Source organism: Lycium barbarum, chromosome 10, assembly GCF_019175385.1.
Source record: "Lycium barbarum isolate Lr01 chromosome 10, ASM1917538v2, whole genome shotgun sequence".
NCBI lineage: Eukaryota > Viridiplantae > Streptophyta > Magnoliopsida > Solanales > Solanaceae > Lycium > Lycium barbarum.
In genome coordinates this window covers 92,919,451-92,931,370 of record NC_083346.1, presented here as the reverse complement: position 1 = coordinate 92,931,370, position 11,920 = coordinate 92,919,451, and the positions used below count along the sequence as shown (strand labels likewise).

Genomic DNA, 11,920 nt, shown 5'->3' with positions numbered 1-11,920 from the left:
TGAATTGAAATACAAATGTTCAAAATGAGAGGTTAAGTTGTTACATTCTCCCTAATTAAACTAAAGTTCATCCTCGAGCGAGTCCAAAAATGTACCTGAGGTCTCAAAAAGTTGTGGGTATCTGTTCTGAATGTCCTCGTACGCTTTCCAAGTAGTTTTCTTACTCGAATGGTTCCCCCACAATACTTTGACTAAAGGAATCTTCTTCAACCTCAACAGATCGACCTATCTGTTCAAAATAGCTATTGACGTCTCCTCATATATCGATTATAACTATATACCATCAAATAACCATATCTTTTTCACAATTCATGTTAACTGAATCACATTTTTTTTTTTTGAAGAAAAAATATTTCCAGGACACATTTTACAACGTGCCAAACACAACTAAAATAGATAGAACAATATTTTTGTTCTACAAGAAAGAAAAAGAAAAACATGAACTTGGACCGGACCGGAGTCAGTTTCCACAAACCGGTAACACGCACTCAACATTACTTACTTGTTGAAAATTAAAAGACTATCTACCCACCCCGGCATAACCACCCACCCCATTAACCACACCCTACACTAAAGGCTATCTACCCACCCAACCCATTAACCCACCCCCAACCCTAACCCCAACTCCAACCCCCCTTCTCTCACGCTCCCTACCCGAAGGTCTGGCTACCCAAGATTGGTGCATTTTCATCTTGAAATTTACGGTATGCTTGTATTTGTTAGTTAAAGACTCCAATTTTACTGACCCCAATTTGATTTTTTTCCTGAAAATTAGGGTTGTAATTTCGTTTATCATTTTCCACTTGTCAATGTAACTGAACCCATTTAGAGCTTTCTCTTTGGGTGTGTTTGGTATGACAGAAAATGTTTTAAGAAAATATTTTCTCAAAAATAAGTAATTTTCCTGCTCATTTTCTTGTATTTGGTATGCAAGTTGGAAAGTGTCAAAAGTATTTACATATATTCAAAATAAACACCGGGATTTTTGAATTAGGAGTGGAACTTCTAGTGGTGGGGTAAGTGGGATGAGAAATTGGGGTAGGCTGCTGGGGGGGGGGTTGGGAAATTGGGTGGTGTGGGTTGGTCGGGGTGGAGGGGTTGGGTGGGTGGGTGGTGTGTAGATGTGATGGGTGGGAAGGTGGGGGTGCGTGGTTAATGGTAGGGGTGGGGTGGATAGGGGGGTGGGTCGGATGCGTTTGACGTGTTTTTATTTATTCAGAAGATATTTTTCGTTAAATTTTGAAGAAAAACATTTTCTCTTATGAGGAAAACATTTTCCATCAATACCAAATAACACCTTTTGGCTTTTCCAATTTGATGGAAAGATTGGAACTTTCACTCTTAGAACTTTTCTATGTCTTTGTAGTTAAGATCCACGTGTTTTGAGAATTAGAATGTGGGAAAAGATAGCTTTCTAGTGATGGAATAATATTCTTCCTAAATTCAACTATTAAGCTGTGTTTTGCTATTTCTTTGTTTAAACTTAAGGCTGTAAAAGAAAAAAATGTTCTGTATGTTTTCAGAAGGGAAAAGAACTGGAGTAATATAAAAACAGAATGAAAAGGGTGTTCTATATATATATTGCTTCAAACAATGAAAACTAAGCTGTTGTATGTAATACATAAACCTTTAGAAAAAGTATATGCACATGGTCTTTACGCCACGTCAATAAATATAGAAGATGACCAACAAGGGTTGTGGCCTTGTGTCGGGATGGATAAGATCCCTCCACCCTTAATCAAAGGTCTCATGTTTTAGTCCTGGGTATGAAAAAAATCATGTTAGGAAGCGTTTTCACTTTAAATGGGCCTTACGCGGCGCGAATTCGGATTAGTCAAGGTCCCTATGCGAGTATTGAACATCGGGTCAGAAACCAAAAAAATAAATAATTATAGTAGATGTTTTTTTTTTTTTTTTTTTAAAACTTAAAAACTTTTAATCCAATACTGGTTAATTAAAATGTTTTTTGCACATGATATTAACTAATTACTTTGTTAGGGGTGTCAAATGGGCGGGTTGGGTTGAGAATATGTCGCTCGGACTCTCCAAAAATGATGCCGCACCCGTGTCGGATCCTTAAAAAATACACTACTTTTGGAGAATTCGACACCCACCCGTGTCCATTTTCGAAGAGTCCAAGTAACATAGGCTGAGATTGGGCAAGTCAAAATGGGCCGAGTTCATAAATGGATTGGGCTACGATTAGCCCAAAAGTTATTTGGGCTGAAATGGGCTGGGTCATGACCTGCCCAACTTGACCCAGTTTCTTGAAGGGTTTATTTTCTAGGAAAACATTTTTCTGGAAAATATTTTCGCGGAAAACATTTTTCGTGGAAATTATTTTCGAGGAATACATTTTCCATAGAAAATATTTTCGAGAAAAACATTTTTCGTGGAAAATATTTTCCTTCATATCAAACAATCCCCAAACTAATAGGAGTAACATCCATTATACAAGGAAAGTGAATACATAGAAAAAATAAAGTAAATCTCAAACAATAAACTCAAATTAAAATAAATCTTAAAAATGGGCTAGTACTGGGTTAAGTTGGAGATCACTTTAAAATGAGTTATATTGGGTTGGGCTAAAATAACAATTTTTTTTTTGAAACTAGTAACTGAGCCCAATACAAAATTATCTTGAGCCCAACCCATAAAATTTTGGGCAAGTTGGGCGGGCAATCAATCTTTTGGGCCATATTTGACACCCCTATACTCTGTTCACTTTTACTTGTCCCGTTTACGTTTTACACTCCATGCAAAAAATATTAATTAATTGTTTGTTGTACTAAATTATCCTTATTAATGGTACTTTTTAAATCTAAATTTGACTGTCTCCAATTAGATTGAGAAATGGTTATTTAGTGATAGGAGTAAAATTGTAAAAAAAAATTAATTCTCTCTCGATTTACTAAAGTGGACAAGTTTTTAGTATACCGGACAAGTAAAAGGGAACGTAGGGAGTAATATTTATTCACTTATTTTTATACCCTTGACCCATGTAAATAAGTAGTATTACGTATCCGTCATAAAATAGGAAAAACAATATTTAAAATATTAGAGTTAAACACTTTAAAATTCATACTCCCTCCGGTCCATATTATATGGTGCTTTTACTTTGGGCACACCCCTAGAAAGTAAGAGGTGCTTTTACTAAATTACCCTTAATTAAAAAGTACCTGTTTAACATGGCTTCTTGCTTATGTAAAAAATCACTTATCTAAATAAGGGTAAATTTGAAAATAAAATAAAATTAATACCTTCTTGTTTATCGAAAAAATCATTTATTTGGACAAAATGTAAAAGCTAAAAACATCATATACCAGAGGGAGTACTTGTAATTATGCATCTACTTGATGCTTTTCTAATGAAACATCTTACTTTATAAAATAAAATAAAAAATCATATACCAGAGGGAGTAGCAAGGACTCATAATCTCAGAAAGAAAACAGTAATAAATAAACTTAACTCTCCTTAATTTGTGAGTAAGATTTTTTAGTTAAATTTAACTAAACTTGTGTGAGGAAATGTTCAAAAAAAAAAAAAAAAAAACTTGTATGAGGTAAATATTTTCCTAACTCTTGGTGAGCTGTGTACTGGAATTCTCACTTTGTAATGTGTTTATAGAAGCGGAATACAGAAGAAACTGGCTGAATAATTCAGCATTTTCTTTCCTCTATTCTCTGCTCACAAAATGAATGGTTTAGGAAGTCAAATGCATACATATGTATCAGTTGAATGAACAAAATGATTTTTTTTTTCCAGAAACTCGTAGAGTCTGAGGGAGGCCCTGTGTAATGAACATCTTGTTTAATGCATGTTCTGCTGCAGTATTAACAAGGACTAGCAGTTGTGCTGTGAAGAGTTCAATTGGTGCATTTTCAGTTCTTTCATGGAAGACAGGTGTTGGACATAGAAAAGTTGATTTCGACTTGTTTTTTAAGCGAATTTGCGTTCGCTGCTATTCATCCAAAAAGTCTAGTGGGGATAGTTCTTCTAGCTCACAGAAGTCTGATCCTACTCCAAAAATGAAGGAAGATAGAGATGGTTTCTTTGTTGTTAGGAAAGGAGATCTTGTTGGAGTCTACAAAAACTTGAGTGATTGCCAAACTCAAGTCGGATCCTCGGTAACCACTATTATCTCTCTCATTTATTGAATGTTTCTATTGTTCTTGGAGGATTGCTAATTTGCAGAAAATACATATAAATACCCTGCTATAGTAAAGCTAGTGGTTCTTTCTTTCTTTTTATTTTTTTATTTTATTTTGATGAAGTAAAGCTAGTGGTTCTTTCTTTCTGTGAACCTTGTTTATCCATAATTAACCTGAATTATTTACCAAAACTTCAGCCAAGTGTGTTTGCACTACTTTGATAACAGTCTAGGAAATCCCTCGTGAGTGTATGACAATTAAACTAATATGTCTCCAGGACGTCATTCTTTGGTCTAATTAGTGCTGTAAACATTGGTCTTTCAAGTATCAATGAAATCATGAAAGATAGTTTAAGTGAGTTGAATGTGTTCACTTGCAATGAACTAATCAGTTGTTTTTCTGGCAGATATGTGATCCCCCTGTAAGTGTGTATAAAGGCTATGCGATGCCTAAGGACACAGAAGAATATCTGCTCTCTTGTGGGCTTAAAAACGCTCTTTACTCTATCAGAGCTGCTGATCTCACTGAAGATCTCTTTGGAGCCCTAGTACCATGCCCTTTTCAGGTAACCCAATTCCTGAGATCTACCATTTATTTTTAATGGTTAAGTATTCATTTTACGAGGTTTCCACCAAGATCAATCTGATCTATATTTTGATTAACGAATTCTGTTGTGAGGTTGATGTGAAAAAGATCTTAATGTGCAAGTTTCCTTGTCAGAACTACTTGATACTAGAAAATTTCGTTTCCACTTGATTATTCAGATCATCACTGACCATACAATCCTAAAAAGCTGAAACTCTCCTATGTTGGCTGCTGGAACTTCAAATAAAGGCAAAAGCAGTTAGTTGAAGAATCCCTGGAACTCTCGTGTATTTATGGAAACCAAGATCTGGAAAAAAGTCCACGATACGCGTAGCTGATTTTGTATCTTGTGTCCAAAGCAGTGTTGTGAAAGGCGAGCGCCTTCTCGCCAAAGGCGATAGGCGTGGCGAGGCGTGGCTCTGCCGCCTTTTAGGGCTGTGGCGACGCCACCTTCAAAAGGCGCGCCAAAGGCACTAATGGCGCCGAGGCGAGGCGCCAGTGGGTTTTTTTGAAAAAAAAAAGCAATTAAAAGAAGCTGAAGACTTTAAATGAAACTTATTATCAAAACAAAAACAGCGGCTAGGGTTTTTTTTTGCCTCCTCCTCTCTTCTCCTTCAAGCTTTTCAGGTACGCTCTCTCTTTCTCTTCTTCTTTAGTTCTTCTTCTTTCTTCCTCCTCTGTTTTCGACTTCTGCTTCTTCTTTTTTTCCGGCGACTCCTCCTTTGTTTCCGGCGACTTCTGCATTTTTTTTCCTTCTTCTATTCTCTTCTTCTTTTTCTGTACGTATTTTCTCCTCTGTTTTTTTTTTCTTTTTCTATTGAAGATCTTGAATTTGAATAGACTTCTAGTAATGCACTATTGCTTGAATTTTAGTAGTGCTTGTCTTATCACTTATGAATTATTGAGTCATTCAAGTTCTAGACTTTTAGTATCTACTATCTACTTTTAATTTTTGAATTGAAATATTTGCTAATATGTTATTGCTAGTGAGATTTTGATTATTTATATATGCAATTAAATATTTTAATTTTTTGGTATTTATTGGTGCCGCACTTCAAAAAGGCGAGCGCTAAGGCGAGGCAGGCCCTTGTCGCCGCGCGCCGTCCAAAACACTGGACCAAAGAGTTAGGAATAAGAACAGTGATAGTTTCCAAATTTTATACTGCACTTCGCTTGATCAACAAATGGTACTCTCAAAAAGGGGAAAAAAAAAACTGAGTTTCATTGCATTACGTTATGCTTGGTATACATATTTAATTTCTTCTTCGTCTATGTTAACATAATCAAGATAGATCATCTCTACATGCACTTGATGCATTCATTGTAGGTTTGTACTCTACCCAGGTTAATTTCCTGTATGATGTGACATTCCTGTTTCATGTGGTAATTCAATAAACATTGGCAGAAAAGATCCTAAACTTTCTCCAATCCTCTATTTAATATTCTCTTATCTTCTTTCTGTGTGTATGTTCCTCACGTCACTCTTTGGCAATAATAAGCACATGATGGTCAGTCAGGTGAGCTGCTTGTGATCGTAAAGGGTACAATTGCCAGAAAATTACACATCCTTCCTCTTTTATTTTTTCCTTTCTTTTTTGATTGGTCATACTAATTTATTAGCATTTCATTACTTGCAGCAACCTTCTTCTTCAAAAAGTGGGATGCCTGAACATATGTCAAAGAAGAGGTCACAGGATGTAATGTGGTCAGAATATTCGGTATTTTTTCTCTTATAAGTAGCTTTGCCTTTTAAAGTTAAAAATTTTGGTATCATTCTGTTATACCTGGGACACCTTTTAAGAGACAAGTGGTAGTGCCATGTGGTTGAATATATCCAGCAAGCCAGCTCTAGTTATGAGGAAGATTATTACAAATGGATACTGTTATGGTACATGTTAAATATTTTATTTTTGAGGTTATATGTGCATGAGCCTGTTGTTTTCTTCTGTTGATAAGAGAAATGTTTTTATGAAGGTTGATAAAACATGTTTATTTCTTTCTTTCTATTTTTAAGGGCCTAACTAAGATTTGCACAGCGTTGCGATGTTAGAAGGTCATGCTTGCTTAGTTTGTCTATCTCTCTTTTTGTTGTCTAAGAAAATTTAAAAATTGGACCATTCAAGATTAAGCTATATAAATCACTGGAGATTGTATATTTCTGTGGCTGATGTTGAGAAACAGGGATTTAAGAAAATTAGGAGCTTTAGTGATCCTTGATACCGGGATGGGGAGGGTAGTTTTTAACGACCATGGGAGATTGTTGTTACGTTTTTTCTTTTTGAAACTGGTAACTGTAGGGAGATTGTTGTTACTTCTCTTTAATTAGAGTTGAAGAGCAGGGATTTAGCTAAAAGATTTTGTATGTACTTGCCATCCATCAAAAGGAAGGCTTAGTATTTTGTACATGAAGTACATAGAGTTGCAATTGTTGATTGATGCTTATTTGTAAACTCTTCTAGTCATAGTGAACTGTGTTCTTCTATCCACGTTGTAGAAAGGTAGTTTATACATGTTTGGCTTAAAGTAGTACAATAATGGTTTGCTGTATTCTCTGCCCTTCTTAATGTGTTTGGAAACTACTTGTTTATTTGGCCATGTTCGTTTGCAGGATGCTGTTGGATCAGCAGCTATTTCAAATGATTCCGTAAGAAAGCATGTCAAGTTAGATGATCATAAGGGTGACCAAGTTCTAGCTCTACCATCTGGTGTGAGTGGCTGTTAAGATGATGGCTGATTGTAAAACATAAATGCTTTCTGTAATTAAATTAACAAAGCAAACTGGGCTATCAAATGCAAAAATCTTAATTTACTAAATTAATTGTGAATATTAGATGGTTTATGGTATTGTGTGCAAAGAACCTTATCATTGTTATTGTCAGCAGCGATCGTGTACTCTTGAATTTGATGGTGCTTCAAAAGGAAATCCCGGACTAGCTGGTGCAGGAGCTGTACTGCGGGCTGATGATGGCAGTTTTGTAAGTCACTAACTTTGGGATTTTGTCTCTTTTTTTTTCTTCAAACTTGTGATTTACATCCTTCCAAATAAAAGATCTGTAGGCTACGTGAAGGTTTAGGAGTAGCAACAAACAATGCTGCTGAATATCGAGGCATTATTTTGGGATTGAACTATGCACTTAGCAAAGGGTTTACAAGTATTCGCGTTCAGGGTGACTCCAAACTTGTTTGTATGCAGGTTAGTTTTGAACTTGGTTTTTCTATTTACAAGTTTATTCTAAGCAGTATGATTTCTTAGTTTCATTCTCTCTTTTTTAAAAATCCGTTTGATATTTGAATTCATCAAAGTGTCTTTTGTCAAACAGATCCAGGGCCTATGGAAGGTTAAAAATCAAAACATCTCCACTTTGTATGAGCAGGCAAAACAACTGAAAGATAGGTTTCTTTCTTTCCGGATCATTCATGTCCTTCGGGTAATTCTGTAAATCATCTCTTTTCTTTCCTCATGATCTGCATAAATTTTCATGGGATGATACCATTTTTGGACCGCTCAAAAGAATAATAGAGAGCAAATGTATAGGCTTTGTATATTAATTATAAACATACATATAATATACATGTTATATACAAAAATATACATAATCAGGGTATAGGTTTTGTATATTTTGGTCAGTGCCTGTAACAACAGGCCAAAAGTGAAAAGAGACCCTTTTTCATTCTATATTGTTGTCCATATATATGAGTCACATGCTTTCTGTAAAAGTAAAAGCCCAAACAGCATATTACATGCCTTATTATTCTTTTGGAATTACCTGAGTATTACCTTGCCGGTTTTTGAGGATTTAACACATTGCAAACTCTCTTTTAATAGGAGTCAAACTCCGATGCAGATGCTCAGGCGAACTTGGGTGTTGCACTTGCTGGTGAGAGTTAAAACTTCATTGTAGACCTGGACTCGGTCATTTCATGTCTGTCATCGGTGTTTTATCTAACTTCATGTGTTAATGCAGATGGTCAAATTCAGGAGGAGATCATAGAGAAATGACAAAAAGGCACTTGAAAATGACTTCAAAGTCTATGGCAGGAAAATGTAGTAATGGTACAGACAACGAATTCTACGTGCTAACCACTAAGATTCATAGTTTCTCAGGGTAAAAATTTCCTATTTTGCCAATACCACCAACCTTAAAGGAGTATACTAATATTGTTCATTGTTTAATGGATTAATGTTATTGCAATTGTGAACTATGTAAATTTAATTAGGGATGGGATCATAACTGGCACCAGCACCAAATGTTACTAATCGTTGGCTCTTTTAATCAAGTGCAAAACAATTGATTCAAGTCATAATATGTGATTTGTCATTATTGTAACAGAACAATTGTTTTCTCATCTTTCACTCCTTAATCTACTGCGGAGACACGTTAATTATTTGTATCCCAATATCCCATGTTTAATTTCTTTCTATCAATATGATAAGTTTGCGTCTTCTTAATTAATGCAATTTCATGGTTGCATTGCATTTATTGTACGGTTCTTTTGAGCATAAGCTGATCGATACTCCCTCTCTCCCAAAATAGTTGTCACGTATCATTTCTCAAGAGTTGATATGACTAATTTTTGAAGCGAAATTAAATTAGATTGATTTAATATTATAAAATTAAAAGTTAGATATTAAAAAATTATACAAAGATTACTATTAGTTGTAATTCTTTTCATCTTAATATGGTGAAAATATATTATAAAAATATTAATCAAAGTTCATGTAGTTTAACTCTTGAGAATCAAAACGTGACAAGTATTTTGGGTTGGAGGGCGTAGTAGATTTTTGTTGATGCAGGTTATATGATTCTGGTTTAAGATAAACTATTGTTGAAAAATGCAACTATCTGAGAATATCATTCATCCATTATTCGTTAAAATTTTGATACGCAGACTGTACAGATTCCTTGCGTTTGTTGATATGAGCATCCAGTTTCCATTCAATTCAATAAAACATTATACTTGAATTCTCTGGAGCTTCAGCATTAATAAGGTTTCAATAGACATTGAAGTGTATCACACAACATCCATGATTACCTATTTCTTTGATTGATAAAATTGCAAGCTAATATTACTATTACTACAACAAGAATCAAGCCTCAATTTTAAAGCTATGAATCCTCGCTTTTTCATTTATCTAACCGTAAAAGTTCTCTACATCTTCTGCAGACATATTAGTGATACAACAATGATTGACTATATCGACATTGTAGCGCTAAACTAGATTTACCAGCGGAGAGTTGGAAATTACCATAACGAAAAGAAGAAAGAATTCAAAAAAAGATGAGAGATTGCTCTTGTGACTTACTAGATGAAATTATGAGCTTGCTAAATATTACTTCTGTTTATCATTTGCTATGGGGCCTTGGTTTCCAAATATTAGATTGGTAGCTCCAAGAACCTAGTAATTGTTCCACTACATTATGTGAAGACAATGTTGCTTGAACATAATTCAATTGAAAGGATCATACATTGAAGGTGAAGCAGAACGGGATATGTTTCGCGGAAAATTATTTTCACACATAATCGTCAAAGAATGGTGAAAATATATTCAAGAAATTCAAGTGACAAGTTAGCAGATTTATTAACTAAGGTATTATCAATCTCAACATTTGAGAAACCGATATACAAGATAGGGATGTGTCGTCTCCGAGAAATAAAGTGATTTTTCATCAAGGGGAGCAAAATACGTGCTGCACTCTTTTTTCCTCAGTCAAGGTTTTGTCCCATTAGGTTTTCCTGTCAAGGTTTTTAACGAGGTAACAAATAATACTTATTACAAGATATGTGTACTCTTTTTCCTTTACTAGTATTTTTTCCCACGGGGTTTTGTCCCAGTAAGATTTTAACGAGGCACATAACTATATGAACATCCAAGGGGAAGTGTTGTGAAATATTGGAATATTATGGTGGATTTCCAACTACTAAAGAATTAACTCCCACTACTTTTCTCCATGATGTAAATATTAACTCCCACACCTCCGTGATCTTCCCCCATAACCTTCATAGTTATTGCAATATTTATAGCCATCTTCCGACTACCCTCTATATAATAGTATAGATAGGGGTATGATTAGGGGTGCATGCTTATCAATTGGTTCGGTTCGGTTCGGTTTTGTGAATTATCGGTTCGGTTTATCGGTTTTGGATTTGAAAATACGCTAAACCAAAACCAAACCGATAAGATATTTGTTATCGATTTTCGTTTTATCGGTTTTTGGTCCTTAACGGTTCAGTTTTAGGTTTAACCAATAAGAAAATGTTGCACTAACTTTTTTTCTTTTTTTTGCTTTTTCTTATTTTTATTTGTTCATATATACACTGGCTTCATGCATAAAGTCTACACAAATTACAAGGCAAAAACTATAATGCACTATAACAATCTTTCAAAAACAAAACAAAGGCAGTTCTTAGTTCATTTGTTCATAAACGAGACCAACCTTTTTAGTAGGAAAACACCAGCAACAAGACAAACTATAAAAGATTCAAAACTGAGAGATCTCACAAGCCCTAGTTTCGTTTAAGAAGTGAGGGCGAGAGGCATCGCAAGCCCTAGTTCATATGAGGATTGAGAATTGAGAGAATATTAATTAGAATAAGCGTGCCTGCGGTAAGTAACTTAGAAATAGGATTTGTATTTAAAAATTAAAATTTAAAGCCACTAATATATAATTAGGGATGAAAATGTAACTTTAATATAAGCTTGTTGGGTTATCGATTTAACCCTTAACTAAACCCTTAAATCGGAGACCGAATGGATAACCCAATAAAAAAAAATACAAAACCGTTTACAAATCATTAACCCAATAACCTGATATCGGTAAACCAATCGCGTTTTTATTGATTCAGTTTATCGGTTAAAACTGGTTTTTCACATCCCTAGGTATGATAGATGAGGTACATATACTTGATGCTTGGAAGAGAATAAGAAATGGTCTCCTCTCTTATCTCTTTATTGTTCTTGCTTTCATCTTTTAATATATTGTACTAACTCTTTTAGGTTGATTTTACATCATTCCTTCATTTGTTTGACAATGTTTAACATTTTAGTCCTTGTCGTCTATGCCTAAACAAAGTAATAACGCTTATGAAAGTAAAACCGCCAATTGCAAACAGCGAGCTATTTTCACATTTCACATCGAATTCATCGTTCAATCATTTTGCTAGCTAGCTATATACATATAAAT

At 34.7% G+C, this 11,920-nt stretch overlaps 1 protein-coding gene across 3 annotated transcripts; it reads left to right on the top strand.

Moving 5' to 3' along the window:
- The first annotated feature begins 415 nt into the window (after positions 1–415).
- Positions 416–9,150, top strand: LOC132614082 (uncharacterized). 3 transcript variants are annotated; one of them, XM_060328439.1, is made up of 11 exons: positions 416–704; positions 3,766–4,127; positions 4,558–4,716; positions 6,236–6,253; positions 6,374–6,454; positions 7,345–7,443; positions 7,619–7,711; positions 7,786–7,929; positions 8,057–8,164; positions 8,563–8,614; positions 8,702–9,150. In XM_060328439.1, exons 2-11 carry the CDS (start codon positions 3,798–3,800, stop codon positions 8,734–8,736), a joined length of 1,119 nt encoding a protein of 372 aa, XP_060184422.1. In that variant the 5' UTR covers positions 416–704; positions 3,766–3,797; the 3' UTR covers positions 8,737–9,150. The 3 variants fall into 3 exon arrangements, with proteins under 3 accessions (XP_060184422.1, XP_060184423.1, XP_060184424.1); XM_060328441.1 differs by having other exon boundaries at positions 425–704; positions 3,832–4,127; XM_060328440.1 differs by lacking the exon at positions 6,236–6,253 and having other exon boundaries at positions 419–704.
- The last annotated feature ends 2,770 nt before the right edge of the window (positions 9,151–11,920 follow it).

Bases quoted from the DNA above. Each gene is read 5' to 3' on its own strand.
- LOC132614082 (XM_060328439.1), top strand. From the start codon at position 3,798: ATGAACATCTTGTTTAATGCATGTTCTGCTGCAGTATTAACAAGGACT. The intron at 6,455-7,344 runs GTATTTTTTCTC...GTTCGTTTGCAG, and splicing joins TAATGTGGTCAGAATATTCG to GATGCTGTTGGATCAGCAGC. The intron at 8,615-8,701 runs GTGAGAGTTAAA...GTGTTAATGCAG, and splicing joins CTTGGGTGTTGCACTTGCTG to ATGGTCAAATTCAGGAGGAG.